This window comes from Heterodontus francisci, chromosome 29 (genome assembly GCF_036365525.1).
Source record: "Heterodontus francisci isolate sHetFra1 chromosome 29, sHetFra1.hap1, whole genome shotgun sequence".
NCBI lineage: Eukaryota > Metazoa > Chordata > Chondrichthyes > Heterodontiformes > Heterodontidae > Heterodontus > Heterodontus francisci.
The window spans coordinates 5,031,274-5,052,844 of NC_090399.1; the positions used below are offsets into that span (position 1 = coordinate 5,031,274).

At 45.6% G+C, this 21,571-nt stretch overlaps 2 protein-coding genes across 2 annotated transcripts in view; one reads left to right on the plus strand and one right to left on the minus strand.

The window, feature by feature from the left end:
• Positions 1-21,571, minus strand: part of LOC137345658 (zinc-binding protein A33-like) — a 366,777-nt gene that overhangs the window by 184,077 nt on the left and 161,129 nt on the right.
• LOC137346082 (zinc-binding protein A33-like) lies at positions 13,107-19,120 on the plus strand. The gene is made up of 6 exons (XM_068009378.1): positions 13,107-13,530; positions 13,623-13,718; positions 13,812-14,045; positions 14,694-14,716; positions 14,811-14,926; positions 16,414-19,120. Exons 1-6 carry the CDS (start codon positions 13,120-13,122, stop codon positions 16,974-16,976), a joined length of 1,443 nt encoding a protein of 480 aa, XP_067865479.1. The 5' UTR covers positions 13,107-13,119; the 3' UTR covers positions 16,977-19,120.

Here is a 21,571-nt window from a genome sequence, read left to right on the forward strand (position 1 = left end):
ACTGGAGTCTGTATGTCCATTGGTGTATTTCTGTCTTTGTTTTAATTCTCACCAGAGTGCTGGTGAGACAATTTTGGCATGATAAAGGCATTAAAAATTTATCTTACTGTTAATCAAACCAACAACAAATGTGCTTTTTTGTGAAGAAGCTTTAAATGAGAAATTTAATTTATTGATTTCCTTGCTCATCACTATGTTGAATACTGATTTCGTGAGATACCTGACATTTTTTGTGCTTGCACAAGTAGTCAATGTTTGCCCACACACTTCTTGTCACAGTGCGGAGTATTCCAGATAGATTCCATTTGTCAGCAGTGATCTTGATCACTCTCTTTCTCGATCTCTCCCTCTCCCTCGCTCTGACTGTGTTGTTCCTCCCTTCCCGAGGTCGTCCTTGCTCTCCGATACCCCTCTTTCCCTCTCCCTTCCCCTCTCTCTGTGCCTCCTGTGCACCCTGCCCCTTCGCCCCCCCCCCCCTCCTCTGCACCACCCCCCCCCCCACCCCCCCCACCTTCCCCCTCGACAAACCCTTCCCCATTAGAGCATGAAAAGCGGTTTCCCAACTCTGGACAGATTCGGGGTTTGACAGCTTTTAAAAAAAATACACCAGAAAATCCCGAGTCTGTACAAAGTTCAGGAGCCGATGTTGGCGATTTCAGCAGCTGTTAGCTGTGAAAGCGATATTTTTTATAAAGCTGGTCTGGAAAGAAGAAGGAAATGGAAAATTTCTCATCTCTAAAAGACTTACGCAGGCCGGATCCTGGTCCACGGGCCATCTGTTAACAACTCTGCTCTAATCAAGCTCCAGGTAACCTCATCAAAAGAGAACAACTCCAGCTTCAGCAAACAACTTCTTTTCATTTCTTGGGATGTGGCCGTCGCTGGCAAGTATTTGTTGCCCATCTTTAATTGTCCTTGAACTGAGTAGCTTGTTCGGCCATTTCAGTTCCACAGAAATGAAATCTGTCAACACCGGCACCTGCCTTCAGCGAGTGGTTGAGGAGGGGGAAGCAGTGAGGCAGGGAGTGAGTGGCCGAGGAGGGGGAAGCAGTGAAGCAGGGAGTGAGCGGCCGAGGAGGGGAAAGCGGTGAGGCAGGGAGTGAGCGGCCGAGGAGGAGGCAGGGAGTGAGTGGCCGAGGAGGGGGAAGCGGTAAGGCAGGGAATGAGCGGCCGAGGAGGGGGAAGCAGTGAGGGAGGGAATGAGCGGCCGTGGAGGGGAAAGCGGTGAGGCAGGGAGTGAGCGGCCGAGGAGGGGGAAGCGGTGAGGCAGGGAGTGAGCAGCCGAGGAGGGGGAAGCGGTGAGGGAGGGAATGAGCGGCCATGGAGGGGAAAGCGGTGAGGCAGGGAGTGAGCGGCCGAGGAGGGGGAAGAGGTGAGGCAGGGAGTGAGTGGCCGAGGAGGGGGAAGCAGTGAAGCAGGGAGTGAGCGGCCGAGGAGGGGAAAGCGGTGAGGCAGGGAGTGAGCGGCCGAGGAGGAGGCAGGGAGTGAGTGGCCGAGGAGGGGGAAGCGGTAAGGCAGGGAATGAGCGGCCGAGGAGGGGGAAGCAGTGAGGGAGGGAATGAGCGGCCGTGGAGGGGAAAGCGGTGAGGCAGGGAGTGAGCGGCCGAGGAGGGGGAAGCGGTGAGGGAGGGAATGAGCGGCCATGGAGGGGAAAGCGGTGAGGCAGGGAGTGAGCAGCCGAGGAGGGGGAAGCGGTGAGGGAGGGAATGAGCGGCCATGGAGGGGAAAGCGGTGAGGCAGGGAGTGAGCAGCCGAGGAGGGGGAAGAGGTGAGGCAGGGAATGAGCGGCCGAGGAGGGGAAAGCGGTGATGTAGTGAGTGAGCGGCCAAGGAGGGGGAAGTGGTGAGGCAGGGAATGAGCAGCCGAGGAGGGGAAAGCGGTGAGGCAGGGAGTGAGCGGCCGAGGAGGGGGAAGCGGTGAGGCAGGGAGTGAGCAGCCGAGGAGGGGGAAGCGGTGAGGGAGGGAATGAGCGGCCATGGAGGGGAAAGCGGTGAGGCAGGGAGTGAGCGGCCGAGGAGGGGGAAGCGGTGAGGCAGGGAATGAGCGGCCGAGGAGGGGAAAGCGGTGAGGTAGTGAGTGAGCGGCCAAGGAGGGGGAAGTGGTGAGGCAGGGAATGAGCAGCCGAGGAGGGGAAAGCAGTGAGGCAGGGAATGAGCGGCCGAGGAGGGGGAAGCGGTGAGGCAGGGAGTGAGCGGCCGAGGAGGGGGAAGCGGTGAAGCAGGGAGTGAGCGGCCGAGGAGGGGGAAGCGGTGTGGCAGGGAATGAGCGGCCGAGGAGGGGAAAGCGGTGAGGCAGGGAGTGAGCGGCCGAGGAGGGGGAAGAGGTGAGGCAGGGAGTGAGCGGCCGAGGAGGGGGAAGCGGTGAGGCAGGGAGTGAGCGGCCGAGGAGGGGGAAGCGGTGAGGCAGGGAGTGAGCGGCCGAGGAGGGGGAAGCGGTGAGGCAGGGAGTGAGCGGCCGAGGAGGGGGAAGCGGTGAGGCAGGGAGTGAGCGGCCGAGGAGGGGGAAGCGGTGAGGCAGGGAGTGAGCGGCCGAGGAGGGGGAAGCGGTGAGGCAGGGAGTGAGCGGCCGAGGAGGGGGAAGCGGTGAGGCGGGACGGAGCAGAGAGTAGACTGGAATGGGAAATTGAAAGCAGCTGTCGAAGCGGGGATGCTGGGAGGAAGAGGGGAATTGTTAGGGGGACTGGAAGCAGTGATCGCAGCTATTGAGGGGTAAGGATATCATTGGGTGGCGATGTCAACATGCACATGCGTGCGTTCATAATAGCACGCTGACAAATGTTCGCATACACTGATGTCCGTGATCATTGCATGTGCTCTGCGTTGTCAGGTGTCACTCTGATTCTGATAACTTCGTGGCCAGGTTATTTTAAAATACACGTTTAAAGGCTTGTGTCATGTAAACTCTTTTTAAAATGGCAAATGTCACGTCGGGAATCTCTATATTTCTACACTCGGGCATGCATTACTTTCATCTGGGACACAAGCTCTGTGACATGTTGAAAGTTGCTGGACTTCTACTGCTGTATAAATCTCACAATTCTGCTACTATCCATTTGGAACCATATTGTTCCAGAACTTGTGTTGAGGGGAAAACAGGCAAGAAAATGCAAGGAATCTCCGCAGGTCAGCACTGTGAGTGAATACAGAGTATGGTGTAATGGGGCTGATTGATATTTGTAAAAACAGGTTTCTGCTGAACCATATGCAATAGTTGATAGATGCAATTTAATGGATAGCTCCAAATAAACCTTAACAACAAACTGTCTACGATTCCTTAACAAAATCCATGCTGCATTTACAGTTTTAAAATCTGTCAGGGAAGACATGTTAAAAATTTATGTTTCAACAGCCATGTTAGAAACAGTCATTCACTGATTTTATTTTTCCTGCAAATTAGATTAAATGACAAGTTTTACAAGTATGTCAAACATCAGTAACTGAAATGTGCATCATTTTTTGTCCAGTTTGAGGGCAGTTAACCTGAGTGACCAATGTCATTTGAAAGTTGTCTTTGTCATATCATTACATTACGTGAAAAGTGCACCTTTGTTAACAGGTAAGAGATTTGACTGAAATTGGTTAGTTTGGAGCACAATCTTACAGATAATGACTAAACATGATGTAACTGAATAACACGTAGTAGCAACCAGTCAACATTTTTGCAGAAAATCTTTTTGTTAATAATCATCTTGTCAGAGCTGAATCGGAATTAACAGTGATAGACTGAAATATAGATATAATTGAATTTAAGAGAATCGCTTTATTGGAGGAACTGAAGGGTGCTCCTTATTTGTAATTGTGTTTATCTAATTTTGTCACTAGCGTCGGTACTAAATGAAATTTTCTCCACAAGAGATGCTATTTTTAACTAGGACCTAGTTTAACAGCCTGTCAAGATGAATAATCTAGTCTTGGATACCTACCGTTAATCTCTGTGTCCCTTCCTGTCCTACTCTGCTTTTCCATTTGACATGACCCTTCTAAAGTACTGTCTATTCCATCCTATAAAGTTCTCCTGATTTGAACATGACTGTCCTTTTCTTGGTTGCTCTGTCTTCAGAACATACCAGGCAGGTGGGGAAGTTATACAAACATTGATCATCGTGGGTTAGATTGACATGTGACACAGCAGTGTGAGAAATGGTCCGTATTCTTATTGCTGATTTTTCTGCTGCCTCACCTCAATAACCTCAATCACAATCTCTTCTCATTGAGGTTTAGGGTTTATTGGGTGAATCTTCATTCCTGACACAGTGTGAATCCGCAGAGGGTGTGACATGGTGCAGCTAGCTCTATTTTGTCAACAAAAGTAATTATCATTGCATGCTATTTTTTCTGCCAGCTGACTAATACAGTTGTGCTGCTGTCCATCGATATTTGGATGCTTCACTATACAGGGTGAAATGTGTTTTAAATCGGACTGTGTTTTGATGACATTAGATTGGCTATACACTTTATAGACAAATTAATTGCCCCCTTATCGGTGGCTGAGTCGATAATTTTGTCAAATGTCTGTGATGCAACATGCTGGTGACTATTCCTGTTCACATCCCCGGGGTGTCCCAAAGCACTTTAAAGCCCAGGAAGTAGTTTTGAAGTGTGGACACTGGTGTGATGTAGGGAAAGTTATCCGCCACCCTGAGCACAGCAAGCTCCCACCAACAGCAATGAAATTACTGACCGGAGCATCTGCTTTTGTTGTTAAGTGAGAGGGATTAACCTCAGCCAGGACACCAGGGAGAATTCCCCTGATCATCTAATAGTACCATGGAAATATTTACATCCAATTGAGAGCGGAGACTCGGGCTCGGTTAATGTCTCCTCCAAAGGACTGCAGCTTTAAAAGTGCAGCTCTCTCTCAGCACTAGATCGGAGTGTTCACCTAGATTGTGTGTGGAAGTGTCCGGAGTGGGAGCCGATGTCATGATCTTCTGACTCAGAGGGAAAAGAACTCTGAACTAGAGCTGAAATCTTCCACTGTGACAGAGGAGGTTGTCCGCCTGTTGACGTGATATGGAGCCAGATCGTGTAAATGGATTTGAGATACAGATCAGCCATACTCTAAATGAGGGAAAAGACTCGAGGGGCTGAATGGCCCACTCCTGGTCCTAACTTCCTATCACTTGTTCATTCTACTAATCGCCAGTGATGCTGCCTTTCAGGTGAGATGTTAAACCAGGGCTGTGTCTGCGGTAAGTGGGTGTTTCACATCCCACAGCAAAGAGGAGCAGGGGACTTTTCCCGGTATCCTGGGCAACCAGCACCACCAGAGAGATATTAACATTGTTTTTCTGTGTGATCTTACTGTGTGTAAATTGGCTGCTGTATTTACCGACGTAAGGTTGGATAATGAACTTGCGAATGATGTATTGCGGATGCAGTAAATTTCTGGGATGAGTTGAGACGCTATTCTTCACTGTTACAAAGTGCACCGCTGCCACCTGCTGGCAGAATATCAGTGCTGCATGAAAGAATTCCCGATTGGACAGGGGGGGATCTTTCCCCATCCTGACTTGGAAATTTATCGCCGTTCCGTCATCGTCGCTGGATAAAACTCCTGGAATTCGCTCCATAACGCACTGTGGGTGGACCTACCCCACGGAATGCAGCGGTTCAAGGGGGGCAGTTCACCACCACCCACCTAATGGGTATTAGACATGGGGAACAAATGCTGACCCATATCCCGCAAATTAATAAAATAAGCACAAGAAGTGGTGCCGGTCTTTGAAGGTTTACACGGACAATGATGCAGCAGTTGTGAGTGGGGATCTGAGGGTGGGGGGGAGATCACCAGTGGTTCACAGGATGAATGGATCCAGGACTGAATGTCCTGGAAGTTAACTCTGTGTTGGAGGCTAATGGGTTGGAAATTGGACCTCGTTGTACTCGCTTTACGTGGGAAAATGAAGTCAACCAGAGATAGTTTTGGGGGCAAATGTTCCCCGCGCAACTGTGTCGGGATATCTTCAGGCATCTCCCCTGTCCTGACCAATATTTATCCCATAACCAGTATTACTATAACAATCTCACATTGCTGATTGTGGGATCCTGCTGTGCAGTTATTATTTAAACAGTGACTACACTTCAAAAATACTTCATTGACTGTGAAGCGCTTTGGGACGTCCTGAGGTTGTGAAAGGTGCTGTGTTTAAATGCAAGCGAAAGGTCAGACTTTCTTTCATCATCCATCTGCAGATCAACTGATATTTTAAAATTGTAACTGTGTTTCAGAGTTTGATTATCTGGTTTTAAATGTTGGATCCTGCAGAGTTTGACAGGATACAAAGTATATCATTGTAACTAAGTATTGAAACTGTTTGAAAAATTGTTACGTTCTGTCTCCTTCCACCCTGCACACAGAAATAAAAGTATTTGCTTCATCTGTCTGCAGTGTCTGTGTCTAAATGAGAAGGTGGTGTCAGAATTGCTGAGCACTGCTTGGTGTGTTTACTGAGATACACAGACCAGGGAGGTTCCAGGCTGGATTGTTGCTGAGATACACTGTCTGTAGCAGAGTGACAGTGGAGGTACAGAGATGGGGCTCAGCTCACCAGGGTTCAGGATGGAGAAGGATCAGTCAGGGGGGCCTGTTCATCCGCTATCCGGTAACTTGTCATTGGCTGGATATTTGTTGAAAGTGGGTTCGGCTTGTTTCACAGAGCTCATTACCTGTAGACAGTCACTTCCGAGTCTGAGATAGGGACATGAGTTAGACCATTCAGACCCTCGGCCTCCTTTTGCCATTCAATTAGTTTGATCTGCATCTTGACTTTTGAGTTGGGTATGAAGAGTATAATTTTGAAGTTTGCAGATGGCACAAAACTTGGAAATGTAGCAATCAGTGAGGACAGTAACAGACTTCAGGAGGACATGGAGAGGCCGCTGAAATTGACAGAAACATGGCAGATATAATACAAAGTCGGAAAGTGTGAAATGATGTATTTTGATATGCAGAATGAGGAGACAATATAAACAAAATGGTAGAATTAAAATGGGGTACAGGAATAGAGAGATCTGGGAATGTAATCACACAAATCCCTGAAGGTGACAGGACAGATTGAGATGGTTCTAAAGAAGACAATGATCCATTTGTCTTCATGAGCAGAGGTGGTGAGTACAAAAGCAAGGAAATAATGCTAAACGTTAATAAATTACTACTTAGGCCCCAGCTGGGGTTTTGTGTCCATTTCTGAGCGCCACACTTTGTGGAGAAATTTCCTGGAATGATTTCATGGGTGCGAGACTTCAGTTATGTGGAGCGACTGGAGAAACTGGGATTGTTCCAATTAGAGCAGTGAACGAAAAGGGGAGGTTTAATAGAGGTGTTCCAAATCATGAACAGTTTTGATCAAATAAATTATGAGGAACACTTTCCAGTGGCAGAAGTGACGGCAACCAGAAAACAAAGATTTAAACGAATAGGCGAAAGAACCAGAGGCGAGATGGAGAGGGCTTTTTCACACAGCGGGTTGTATGATCGAGAATGGACTTCCTGAAAGGGTGGGAGAAGCAGATTTAAGAAGAACAACTTTCAAAGGAGAATTGGGTAATACTTGAAGGATAAAAGTTGTAAAGCAATGAGGAAAGGGTCGTGCAGTGTGACAAATTTTACAGCATTTTCAAAGAAGGCCGAATGATCCACATCTTTGCTGTATAATTCGATGAGGCTTCCCACATGGAACAAGTGACCTTCCCGCTTCCGATCTCAGGATCCTACCCAAGGTGGTGATGGCTGAATTGCCAGTGTAAACTTTAATGTCATTCCCAGGCGACCATCACAGCGTTTACACTGGGCAGGGCCTCTTAACATCAGCACGGTGAGTTCGGAATGTTAAGGATCCAGATTCTGGAGCAAGGTGAATCTGGAATCTAATTCAGCGCCGAACCGCTTTTGCCTTTTGAAGAAAGTGCTGCTTCTATTGTCTAGTTTAATAACAGCGCTTGTCAGCAGAGGTGTTTCACTGATTCATCTCAAACACGGCCATGTAGCGCCACCTTCTGCCTGTGGAGTAACATTACAGGCAGGAAGGTCACCGGGTTCCTGCAGTTCACAGCTCATTCTACCCACTCAGTTCCTCTCTACAATTCAGCTTCTATTTGTTTCTTCACTCCCCCTCCTTCTTTCCCCAGCCCGACACTAGGTCTTTGCTGATCTTTCAGTTCCCAGTTCCGATACAGGAATGTTAACCTGTCTCCTCTCTCCACAGGAGAGGACTTTGTCCACTCTCTGTTCCAAACACTCCAGACGCTGAAATGTTCTGTTCATTTCCATCCCCTGGGATTTTTCCGTGTTTCTGATATTCTCACCTGTTCCCTTCTGATTTCACTTCTATCTGGTTCCCCTGTAACTTTTCACTTCCCTCAGGTGTTGTTTAATTTACCAGGTCTCGGATGGGTTCCTTTGAAATGTCCTTCCCACTGGTGTTCTATCTCACCCTAGTTCCTCTCCCCTGTCCCTCTTTACCTTTAACTTCCCAGCTGGAGTCTGTGTTTCTCTTGCTGTATTTCTGCCCGGGTTCTAATTCTCCTCTGTCTCTGCGCCCCGATGATTCTCTATGTTCTTGAGGTTTTTATTTAATTTGACAGGAGTCTCTGGAACAGTTGCCACGAGTTAGTTCCACTGCATCGATTAAACAAACAAATATCACCAACAAGACATTGTCACTCGGTTGGAGCCGCCCTGACCTCAGGTGACATTTACACCATCCGCACCACCTGTGACTGAGACTGAAGTCCTTCAGTCCAATATCCGCTCTCAGGTTTCGGATCGATTCCCCCTTTCCTGTTCACAGACTCTCGGGTCACTCCCACACCCCACCGAGTCTTGATCCGTCACCTCCCAGTAATGTCTCCCTGATCTGAATCCCTCCGATCCCAGGACACAGGGACAGAAATCAAACCTCTCCGGGGTGTCAGGGAGCGGCTGCCGTTTGTCTCCGTGTCTCACACTGGTCCGGTCCTCAGACAGGATGAGCCGGGGATTCACTGTGTTCAGATCCAGAGTCAGAGAGGCTGGAGCTGGGGGAAAGTTAAAATAACACAGCCACTGATTTGGTTTCTTGCTGTGATTTATTCAAGGTACTCACTGCTACCACTGTGTGTCGGTGTTGGAGGGAGTGATTTTTTGTCGATGGGGTGCCAATCAAGCGGGCTGCTTTGTCCTGGATGGTGTCGAGCTTCTTCAGCGTTGTTGGAACTGCACTCATCCAGGCAAGTGGAGAGTATTCCATCACACTCCTAACTTGTGCCTTGTAGATGGTGGGCAGGCTTTGGGGAGTCAGGAGGTGAGTTACTCACCACAGGATTCCTAGCCTCTGGCCTGCTCTTGTAGCCACGATATTTATATGGCTGCTCCAGTTCAGTTTCTGGCCAATGGTAACCCCCAGGATGTTGAGAGTGGGGGATTCAGCGATTATAATGCTATTGATTGTCAAGGGAGATGGTTCGATTCTCTGTCCTGGGATTGCTGCAGTGTTCCAGTGAACATCAACGCAAGCTCGAGGAACAGCATCTCATTTACCGATTAGGCACACTACAGCCTGTCGGACTGAACATTGTGTTCAATAATTTCAGAGCATGACAACACCCCATTTTACTTTCATTTTTAGTCATTTTTTCTTCCTTTTGTTTTACATTTTTTACAAATTTTTTTTTGCATTTATTTCATTTCATCTTAGTCTGTTCAGTTTGCTTACCCACTGTTTTTCTTCAGGTTTGCACTTGCTGCTGTTCAATATTCAGTGTATTTACACCTAATCTGGACTAATGCTTTGTCTTTCAACACACCATTAACATATTGTTTGCCTTTGCTCCGTGACCTTTTGGTCAGCTATGTGGCCTGGTCCAATCTAGACCTCCTTTGTTATCTCTTGCCCCACCCCCACCTCACTTGCTTATAACCTGTGACTTTTCTAATATTTGTCAGTTCCGAAGAAGGGTCACTGACCCGAACCGTTAACTCTGCTTCTCTTTTCACAGATGCTGCCAGACCTGCTGAGTGGTTCCAGCATTTCTTGTTTTTATTTCAGATTTCCAGCATCTGCAGTATTTTGCTTTTATTTTGGTTCGATTCTCTCTTGTTGGAGATGGTCATTGCCTGCCACTTGTGTGGCGCAAATGTTACTTGTCCCTATCAACCGAAGTCTGGATATTGTCCAGGTCGTGCTGCATTTCTACACGGACTTGTTCAGTCTCTGACGAGTTACAAATGGTGCTGAACATTGTGCAATCATCAGCGAACATCCCCGCTTCTGACCTTATGATTGAAGAAAGGTCATTGATGAAGCAGCTGAAGATGGCTGGGCCTAGGAAACTACCCTGAGGAACTCATGTCGTGATGTGCTCGAGCTGCGATGATTGACCTCAAACAACCACAACCATCTTCCTTTGTGCTGGGCCTGACTCCAACCAGCGGAGTGTTTTCCCCCTGATACCCACTGACTCCAGTTTTGCTATGGTTCCATGATGCTGTACTCGGTCAAATGCTGCCTTGATGTCAAGGGCTGTCACTTTCACCTCACCACTTGAGTTCGACTGTTCTGTCCATGTTTGAATCAAGGCTGTGATGAGACCAGGAGCTGAGTGGCCTTGACAGAACTCAAACTGAGAGTCACTGAGCAGGTTATTGCTAAGCGACTGCTGCTTGATAGCACTGTCGAAGACACCTTCTGTCACTTCACTGATGATCAAGAGTAGATTGATAGGGCAGTAATTAGCAGGGACGGACTTCTCCCATTTTTTTGTGTACGGGACATATTTGAGTAATTTTCCACATTGCTGTGTAGATGTCAGTGTTGTAGCTGAATTGGAACAGCTTGTCTAGGGGTGCAGCAAGTTCTGGAGCACAGGTCTTCAGAACTATTGCCGGATGTTGTCAGGTCCAATCGCCTTTGCAGTATCCAGTGTCTTCAGTCATTTCTTGATATCATGCGGAGTGAATCAAATTGGCAGAAAACTGGCATCTGTGATGCTGGAAACTTCAGGACGAGATGAACATTCCTTGATTCCCTTTAAAGCAAGTATATCCTTCTTCATGTAAAGAGACCATAATTGTAGACAGTACACTAGGTTTGGAATCACCAAGGCTCGATATGATTGTAACGAGACTTCGTTACTCCTATGCTCCAATCCCTTTGCAATAGAATAAGTCAGGAGTTAACAGTTAACTCAGTCAAGGAGAAGTAAAAATATATAAGAACACACATTCGTGGGGTAGCACGGGATTCACCTCCGATTTCATTGGGTTCGGTGTCTCTATGATAGACTGTGTCCGGTCGAAGAAGAGAGAGATGAGCGTCAAATAATTTCCCCCGCTGAGCCTATCCCGTTGCGAGATGGAACCAACAAACCAGGAGTGCAGCAGTTTGGAGTTGATTTTAGATACAGCACTGAAACAGGCCCTTCGGCCCACCGAATCTGTGCCGACCATTAACCACCCATTTATACAAATCATACACTAATCCCATATTCTTATCACATCCTCACCTGTCCCTATATTCCCCTACAACCTACCTATACTAGGAGCAATTTTATAATGGCCAATTTACCTACCAACCTGCAAGTCTTTTGGCTGTGGGAAGAAACCAGAGCACCCGAAGAAAACCCACGCAGATACAGGGAGAACTTGCAAACTCCGCACAGGCAGTATCCAGAATTGAACCAGAGTCGCTGGAGCTGTGAGGCTGCGGTGCTAACCACTGTGCCACTGTACAGAGTTAACATTTCAGGTTAGTGAAAGGTCACAGGTCTGAAACGTTATCGCTGTTTCTCTCCACAGATACTGCTAGACCTGCTGAGTATTTCCAGCACTTTTTTGTTTTTATTTCAGATTTCCAGCGATCCTGTTCCATTCCCGAGTTCACCAATCACTAGTTCTCCACCATTACTGGAATTAAATCGCTCTGTTGGGACAACAGTGCCTTGATGTCCATCATACTGCTTTATATAGCTCAATTCAAAGCCAGTTAAATACTGCAGCATAGATCAAAACGTGCTCATTAATGGGAAATCCTAATGTGTGTAAATTCCCTCATAATTGTAGATATTAATATTACATTTCCTCGCTAATCTTTCTCAATGATGGCCATGGAACATATAATCAAACAATGGATTAAATTGAATCAATTTTGAGAAGGTGGATTTGATCAGATCCAAGTATAAAAATACATCAGAATCATAGTATGATCCAGCACAGAAGGAGGCCATTCGGCCCATCGTGTCTGTGAACCTTCAAAGACAGTCACGACTTCTTGGGCCATTTTGAATGGGGAATTCTTTCATGCAGCCCTTATATTCTGACAGCAGGCGGCAGCCGTGCATTTTGTAACAATGAAAGACTTGCGTTTATATACCGTCTCAACCCATCCCAGAAACTTATTGCATCCACAATGCATTACTCGCAAGTGGAAAACAAGATACACTGCAGCAACGCACCAAGGCTACTCAGGCAGCACCTTCCAAACCCACTTAGAAGGACAAGGGCAGCAGATGCGTGGAAACACCACCACCTGCACGTTTCCCTCCAAGCCACACACCGTCCAGATTTGGAAGTATAACGCCGTTCCTTCACTGTTGCTGGGTCTAAATCATGCAACTCCCTTCCTAACAGCACTGTGGGTGTATCTACCCCCTATGGACTGCAGCGGTTTAAGAAGGCAACTCACCACCACCTTCTCAAGGGCAATAAGGGATGGGCAATAAATGTTGGCCTACCCAGTGACACCCACATCCCAGGTGTAGGTCCAGGTACCTTTGAAATGAGTTGAAGGTTTCTGCCGCCACCACTGATCCGGGCAGTGAGTTCCAGACACCCACAACCCTCTGGGTTAAAAAGTGCTTCCTCATATCCCCTCTAATCCTTCGACCAAACACCTTAAATCTGTACCCCCCGGTAACTGACCTCTCCGCTAGGGGAAATATAGAATATGCAGGACCACGGAAAAAAGAGGTGGGTGTGGGTGGACTGAATGACCACTGAATGCTGTCACTATTCTAGGATTCTATTATATTTCCCTGAGCATGCCAGTGAACTTCCTCGGGAAATCTCTGAACTGAATGTGTTCGGCAGCACAGTAACATCGAAACTGAAATCAGTTTGAATCAGGAAGAGCTGAGTGTGAAAATGGCTTCCAGACTGAAGACTGAGAGTTTGGCCGAGGAGGCAATTTGTCCCATTTGTCTCGATTTCTTCACCGATCCCGTATTACTGGAGTGCGGACACAACTTCTGCTGCTCCTGTATCACCCAGTGTTGGGAAAAGAAGAAGACAAATTCATGCCCGGAATGTCGAGAGGAATTTCTGGAAAGAAACCTCAGGGTAAATCGGGCTTTAGTGAGTCTGGCCGAGAAAGCTCGAAAATTAAAGCTGAATCCGGAAGAGAAGGAAAGTAAATTTCACTGTGAGAAACATCAGGAAGAACTGAAGCTGTTTTGTGAAACTGACAAGAAATTGATCTGTTACACTTGTCGGGATTCCTGGGAACACAGAGGCCACCGATTCCTGACCATTAAAGAGGCTGTTGAAATCTACAAGGTAAAAGAAAACAGCTTTGATTAACCTGATTATTTTATCACATTTTCATGGTCTAAACACATTTATTCTGTGATTTTCTCGCCGAATCCTAGGGTCTGCAGAAATCTTCCTTAGATTCTCTCACAGAGAAGAAATCGATGGTTCTGGAAACGGAACAGAAACAGAAACAGATGATTTCTGAAGTTAGGGTAAGGTCTCCCTGTGCTGATTTTCTGGGATCTCGGTTAGTTTTGTTCCCTTTATCGCGGGACATTAATTCTGTTTCACATTTCATTCTGTAGAAACAGTCGAGCAGTCTGCAGACCCACATCACATCCGAGTTCACTAAAATGCATCAGATTCTCACTGAGAAAGAGCAGAGTTTACTCAGAGATCTCAGGGAAGAAGAGGAGAGGATTCTAAAACCAATGGAGAAAAATCTTCGAGTTATTCAGGAGAATTTAAATTCTATTGAGGAGAAGCTTTCAAAGTTGCAGAAACAGATGGAGCAAAGAGACGAGCTGATATTTCTGAAGGTGAGGGAATATATTGTGGGTCAGTTCAGTGAAACTTCACAGTCACAAAACAGCCGATGATAACTTTGAAATAGTTGCAGTATTTACTGAATAATTGGAAATGGATTTAACCCAATTGTTTCTTTTATTCCGGTGCGGTTCTGCTCTTGGTACCGAACTACCGGGTCTCCACACTGACGGTAGAATTCCAGGAATGCCTTTAAAAATAGCTTCAACCGTTTGTCCTGCTACCTTCAAAGAGATTCAAAGAGATGTGTATGTGGTCTCCCAGATCTCTCTGTTCCTGCACCACCCAACCCCCTCACCACGCTTCAAATTAGCCCAATCAGTTTGCATTGCCTCTCCACAGTTTTCCTTCCAAATGCATCGCTTTACACTCCACTGCAATCAAGTTCATCTGCCTATATCACCAGCATATCTCTGACCTCCTGAAGTCTGCTGCAATCCTTATCACTCTTTACTATAGTTCCAAGTTATGTGTCAGCCGCAAACATTTTAATTCTGCTTTGTTTACCCCAGGTCATTGATACGTGAGAAAAAGAGACGCTATATCCTGATTTCCCACATTTAGATTATCAGTAACTGGTAAAAGCTTTGGTGTCATTTTTGCCGTTTCTGTTACTCAGATTTTTGTTTTATTTATTTCAGGAGGAAGCTTGTCGGAAAAGAAGGTAGGACATGCTCTTTATTGAAACTGTACAATTTGGTAAAATAATTCGAAGTGTTTATAGTCAATTTATAACATCAACGGTTTAATATTTACAGGATTAGTGATGACCATCTTTTGATGTCGGTAGCAGATGCCGCCCTGTCTATTGGAAAGTTCAAAGGCCCGTTACAGTACACAGCGTGGAGAGAAATGATAGACTCCATTAACCCTGGTAATATCTTATATTCATAGAGTCATAGAGTCGCACAGCATAGAAACAGGCCCTTCGGCCCACTGCGTCCATGCCGACCATAATGTCTATCTGGAATAATCCCATCTGCCTGCATTAATTCCATATCCCTCTATGCCTTGCTCATTCAAGTACCTGTCCAGATGCCTCTTAAATGTTGTTACTTTTCCTGCCTCCACCACCTCCTCAGGCAGCTCATTCCAGATACCCACTATTCTTTGTGTTAAAAAATTACCCCTTTGATCCCCTTTAAACCTCCTCCCTCTCACCTTAAAGCTATGCCCTCTAGTTTTAGTCACCCCTACCATGGGAAACAGACTCTGGCTATCTACCCTATCTATGCTTCTCATCCTTTTATATACCTCTATCATGTCCCCTCTCAGCCTCCTTCGCTCCAGAGAAATCAGACCCAGCCTATCCAATCTCTCTTTATAACTCAAGCCCTCCAAACCTGGTAACATCCTTGTGAATCTTTTCTGCATCTTCTCTAGCTTAATCACATCTTTCCTGTGGTCCGGCAACAGGAGAGACAGTAGTTTCAGAGTTCCTCACAATGGATCAAGATTAGAGCAAGATATTAGAGGCAAAAGAAAGCCCTAGAAATACAACTGAATCTCTGCATCCAGTGTCTACAGAGCACTTTCTGGGTTAGCAAACCAGAGTATAGAATGTGGTTTTCATCATACAGGTTTTAAATAGAGCCAATTTCAGGGTGCAATCTCCTGCACCCATGGACACTTGAAGTAGCCCTCAGCTAGAATATTGTGTACAATTCTGGATGCCACAATTTAGGAAGGATGTCAAAGCATTGGAGAGGTTACAGAGGAGGTTTATCATGATGCTGCCAGGGATGAGGGACTTGAGTTATGTGGAGGCATTGGAGAAGCTCGGATTGTTAAACAGGGATGTAACGGGTATTCAAAAAGGAGGGGATTGACCGAGTCGATAAGGAGAAGCTGTTTTCTCTGGCAAGTGATCAGTAACTGGAGGGCTCAGATTCCAAGTAAATCGTAGACGAGCTGGAATGTACGTCCTCAAAGATAGTGGAAGCAAATTCCATAGGAACTAAAGCAGGGTAGTGGGAATGAATTATGCAGCTCTTGCAAAGAGCCGGCACATTCATTCTACAATTCCATTCCAACTGGTAAGGCGAGAGGTCCGTTTTCCAGAGTCCAAAATGGTCCTCCACCATTCCCCCCCATCGTCCCATCCTACCATTGTCTTTTCACTCCACCTTCACTGTCTTTCCCTGTCACCCCACGATGTCTCCAGTGATCCTTGGGCCTTTATCTATGGCCACTGCTTCCACTGCAGCATTGAGTGGGGGCCAAAAATTAGGTAAATCAATACCAGGAAGTAAACCCTCGAGTTACAGATTTCATACAACCCAGAGAACCTTAAAAAAGAACATGCTACAATAAATCACAAGAAACGAAATCACTGACTGTGTTATTTTAACTTCCTCCCAGCTCCAGCCTCTCTGACTCTGGATCCGAACACAGCAAATCCACAGCTCACCCTATCTAAGGACCGCACAAGTGTGAGAAATGGAGAAACACGACAGCCTCTCTCTGACACTTCAGAGAGGTTTGATTGGTGGCTCTGTGTCCTGGGATCGGAGGGATTCACATCTGGGAAACATTACTGGGAGGTGGAGGTGGGGAACAAGACTTGGTGGGAGATGGGAGTGTCCCGAGAGTCTGCGGAGAGAAAAGGGGATATTAACCCAAGGCCTGAGACCGGATATTGGGTTGTGGGGCTGAATCCCGGCAGAGGGTATTTTGCTCTCACCTCCCCATCATGTACTTGCCTAAACCCAAGTGTGCAACCCCAGAGGATCGGGATTTACCTGGACTATGAGGGCGGACAGGTGTCATTTTACAATGCAGGCAACATGTCCCATCTCCACACTTTCACCCACACTTTCACAGAGAGAATCTTTCCCTTCTTCTATCCAGGGCTGAATGACGGTGGGAAAAACTCAGCACCGCTGACAATCAGCAGGGTTAACACTAACAGGTCCATCCCATAATTTCACACCGTCTCCCTGCCTCCTGCCAGCTGCAAATTTATATTCTAGTGTTCCCTTGTATTTCTTTCAATTAAAGATGTCTAACTAGAGCAGTTCAGTTTGAAACTTTCTAAATCCCACAGAATCAACTGGGCGTCGGTCTCAGTCCCAGGTGGTGCGGCTGCTGCAAATGTCACCTGAGGTCAGGGCGGTTCCAACCGAGTGACAATGTCTTGTTGGTGATATTTGTTTGTTTAATCGGTGCAGTGGAACAAACTCGTGGCAACTGTTCCAGAGACTCCTGTCAAATTAAATAAAAACCTCAAGAACATGGAGAATCATCGGGGCGCAGAGACAGAGGAGAATTAAAACCCGGGCAGAAATACAGCAAGAGAAACACAGACTCCAGCTGAGAAGTTAAAGGTAAAGAGGGACAGGGGAGAGGAACTAGGGTGAGATAGAACACCAGTGGGAAGGACATGATAAAAGAAACCATCCGAGACCCGGTAAATTAAATAAATTTGAGGGAAGTTAAAAGTTAAAACGGAACCAGATAGAAGTGAAATCAGAAGGGAACAGGTGGGAATATCAGAAACATGGCAAAACCCAGGGGATGGAAATGAACAGAACATTCCAGTGTCTGGAGTGTTTAGAATAGAGAGTGGACAATAAAGGCGAGGGTATGGCCCGAACTGTCAATGACACCTGGGAAGTAAAAGAAGTTTGATTCTGTGGGATGTAGAAAGTTTCAAACTGAACTGCTCTGGTTCGACATCTTTAATTGTAAGAAATACAAGGGAACACTAGGATATAAATTTGGAAAAGAAGTCGTAGGAGTGAAGAAACAAATAGAAGCTGAATTGTAGAGAGGAACTGAGTGGGTAGAATGAGCTGTGAACTGCAGGAACCCGGTGACCTTCCTGCCTGTAATGTTGCTCCACAGGCGGAAGGTGGCGCTACATGGCCGTGTTTGAGATGAATCAGTGAAACACCTCTGCTGACAAGCGCTGTTATTAAACTAGACAATAGAAGCAGCACTTTCTTCAAAAGGCAATTCGGTGCTAAATTCAATCCCAGAAACAAACTAAACGTGCTGCTTTTTACTAATTTGAGCCTTGCATCAGACACTGGATCCATATAAGACCCGTCATGACGTAACTGGCCTGATTTTGAGAGCCCCCGCCTGGTGTAAACATCTTGATAGTTGCCTGGAAATCGCCAGCTTCGGTTAGGTCCCGAGATGGGCAGCAGGAACACCTGCCTGTTTGGGGGGTCGGTGTTGTCTGGGTGAAGCCAAGTAATCTGCAAACCGAGGAACTGCGTTGTAGACAAAATGCCGAATTGCAATTTTGAGCTATTAATGGGCGGAGTGTGGGTGCATTGGGCGGCAAAACCCGTTTATGAAAAAAAACCAGTGTAACGAAAAGTGACCTCGAAAACCCCAAACAGTCACAATGAGCAGAGACTAGTCATGGTGATTAATTCGATCCAGGGGCGTGGCCAATTCTATGGGCGGGGCTGGTTTCTCACGGAAAATATCACTGAAACACTATGTGCACTGGATGGAATTTAAGCTGGAAAATCCTCCATCTTTGACGTTGATTTGGCCATTTTTGTGTGAATTGCACTGAAAGATCCAGCACAGCTGAGCATCATGATGAAAGTTTCTTCTGTATTATCACTCAAAAATGATTTCAGCAACTCATTGCGAATATCCAGGTTCATTAATTTTCCAGTTTTAAGCCATGAAAGAAGCCACTGTGACCGGCTCAGTGATTGAGATCAGTGCCTCTTATTAATGAATTGATTAGATTGATCGATTGCTTCAGAAATACTTTGGATTATTTGATAGTTGCATTCTAAGCCAGGAATCAGGCACATTCCATTCTACCATTTAATTTATTTCCTTAGTTGAATTTGGGATTAATAATATTTAAATTCTTGTCCTCTTGTCTGGTATTGTGAAGGTGTTTGAGGATGTTATAGATTACATAAGCAGACAGGAAAAGATCTCCATACCAGAGTTGAGAATGTCTATTATAAGTCTCCACACACTATATTGGGAGGCTCCTTTAAATTCTCCCAGAGACTGACTGCCTTCCACTATGTTTGGCTGATCGTCCTCTTCACTAATAATGTAAATATATAAATTATTTAACAGAAAATAAAACAAACACTTCAATATACTACTTGATAATGTTGCTCAGTGATTTTTGGAGAACGTGTTGTTCCTCTGCTCCTCGGATGTACTCTCCTGAAATAGACAAAACAAGAATGTTAACCCACAGCAGACCACTGGCAGTGCTCAAACGGGCCAGTGGCAGTGCACAAATAACTCAACAAGGCTCAACTTTGCTGCATGAAAGAGCACAAGAGTCAATCGTAAAAGGTTGAGTAACTCACTGATATCAGCTGCTAAAAACCTAAAGTAATAGTTTTGGGTCTTTGAGAGGAGTGGATGAGCACTAATGGAAGGAAACAATTGTAAAGCTAATTAGCAAAGACCAGTGGATAGTACTGGAATAATTTTGAAGTGGGCGAACTGGTACTCAGTATTGAATCACTGAGGAGTTTTGGCAGGGATTTTTACAAATAGGTACAGGGTCAGCAAGAAACAGAAATATGTGCTGGAGGAAACCAAGCACATAAGATAATATAAGATGTGCTGACGACAGGAACAACACTTGTAAAGACGCCGAGAAAGCCACAACAATGTGCAGACATTGAAACAGGAGTAGACCATTCAACCCCATGAGCCTGTTCAGCCATTCAACTCGATCAAGCACCATCTCCTAATACAGAAGACCAAGTCATGACAAAGACGTGGTTGAGAATTAAGAGAACATGGTTCGGACAAAGGTGCAGTTGGGAAGGTGCAGGGAGGTTCCAGTTGCAGGAAGGTGAGTTGTGATGAGTGTGGCAATGATGAGGAGTTGGTTACCTAGCGATAGGTCTGTGCTTCTTGAAGATAAATAAAAGGAACAGGAAGGGCAAACAGACAGTCTACGAAATAAAGAAGGGCTCTGAAACCTCCCATGCAAGGATGGACGAAAAAATCAAGGTAATTTTCTTCATTATACTTAGTGTTCCAGTGAAAAAGAGAAATTTGTGTAAAGAAAATCACAAATATGAATAATTGTCAACCTGCAAAAATAATAATGGCACTTTGCAAAGTATATATATTTTTTAATTAATTCAAGGGAACGTGCGTGCCGCTGGCATGGCCGACATTTGTTGCCCATCCCTAACTGCTCTCGAGAAGTTGTTAGTGAGCCGCCTTCTTGAATACAACTTAGTGGCTTTCTAGGCCATTGCAGAGGACAGTTAAGAGTCAAACACTTTGCTGTGGGTCCAGGGTCACAAAGGCCTGATCAAGTAAAGACAGTAAAATTCCTTCCCTAAAAGCCATTAGTGAACCAGACGAGTTTTTACGACAACCCAGTAGTTTCATTGTCACCATTATTGATACTAACTTTTTATTCCGGATTGATTTAATTAACGGAATTTAAATTCCCCAGCTGCCGTGGTGGGATTTGAACACAGGTTTCCAGATCATTAGTCCAGGTCTCTGGATTACTAGTCCAGTAACATATCCAGTGTTCTTGTGATAAAAAAGAGAGATGACCAAATAAAAACAATGGAACTGGTATGTTGAAGTTACTACAAGAAGCATTTAAATTGGATCGGAGGGAGAAGGTCAGGAGGAAATGTGATCCCACATGACATTGATGAAAGAGTGGAATCTGGACAGGTGGGTGATGTACAAGAACCAGGTAACATTAACCAGGGTAAATTAGGGACCAATAGATGGTCATATCTCCAATAAGCTGCATAAAGGTGAATGCTAAATGCATTAGGAATAAACAATTTCAAAGCACGAGGCTTATAGGAATACTATAAACATGGCTGTCCGCATAGGATGGTGCATCAGAACAAGTGGAGGCCATTCAGTCCTTCGAGTCTGTTCTGCCATTTAGTTAGCTAATGACTCATCTGTACCTCAAATCCCACCATGATAGCTAGTAGAATTTAAATTCAATTAATTGATAAATTCTATTAACTTATGAATTTCTGTAATTGAAAACTACTCTCAGTAATGGTGCCATGGAGCTATCATCAATTATCTTATAAACCCATATTGTTCATTAACGTCCTTTAGGAATGGAAATCTGCTGTCCTTACCTGGTCTGGCCGACATGTGACTCCAGAGCCACAGTGACGTGGTTGATCTTTGAAATAGCCCAACAAGCCATTCAGTTGTCAAAGGCGGTTCGGGATTGGTAACAGGTGCTGGCCTTGCCAGTGATGCCCAAATCCTATGAAAGAATTTTAAAAAAACTGCATTTACCCACCTTTGCTTCATATCCCTGATACTTTCAATGAATAACAATCTCTCCATCTCAGTCTAGAAAATTTGGAATTGATTGATCCTAGCATCTATTCTGTTGAGGGAGTGGGTTCCAGATTTCCACTACCATTTTGGTAAATGCATAATAAAAGTGAATCTCTTATTCGGGAATAGTGTCATAGACCAGAAGGATGTGACGTGCTATCTGGAACATTAAATATGGTCATCCTGAGGTTAATGTCATTAAATACAAACTGTCAGATCAGAA

Excerpts from the sequence above, each read along its gene's own strand:
- LOC137346082 (XM_068009378.1), top strand. The coding sequence starts at position 13,120 with ATGGCTTCCAGACTGAAGACTGAGAGTTTGGCCGAGGAGGCAATTTGT. Across the intron at positions 14,717-14,810 it reads GAAGCTTGTCGGAAAAGAAG|GATTAGTGATGACCATCTTT; the intron begins GTAGGACATGCT and ends TAATATTTACAG. Across the intron at positions 14,927-16,413 it reads GATAGACTCCATTAACCCTG|CTCCAGCCTCTCTGACTCTG; the intron begins GTAATATCTTAT and ends ACTTCCTCCCAG.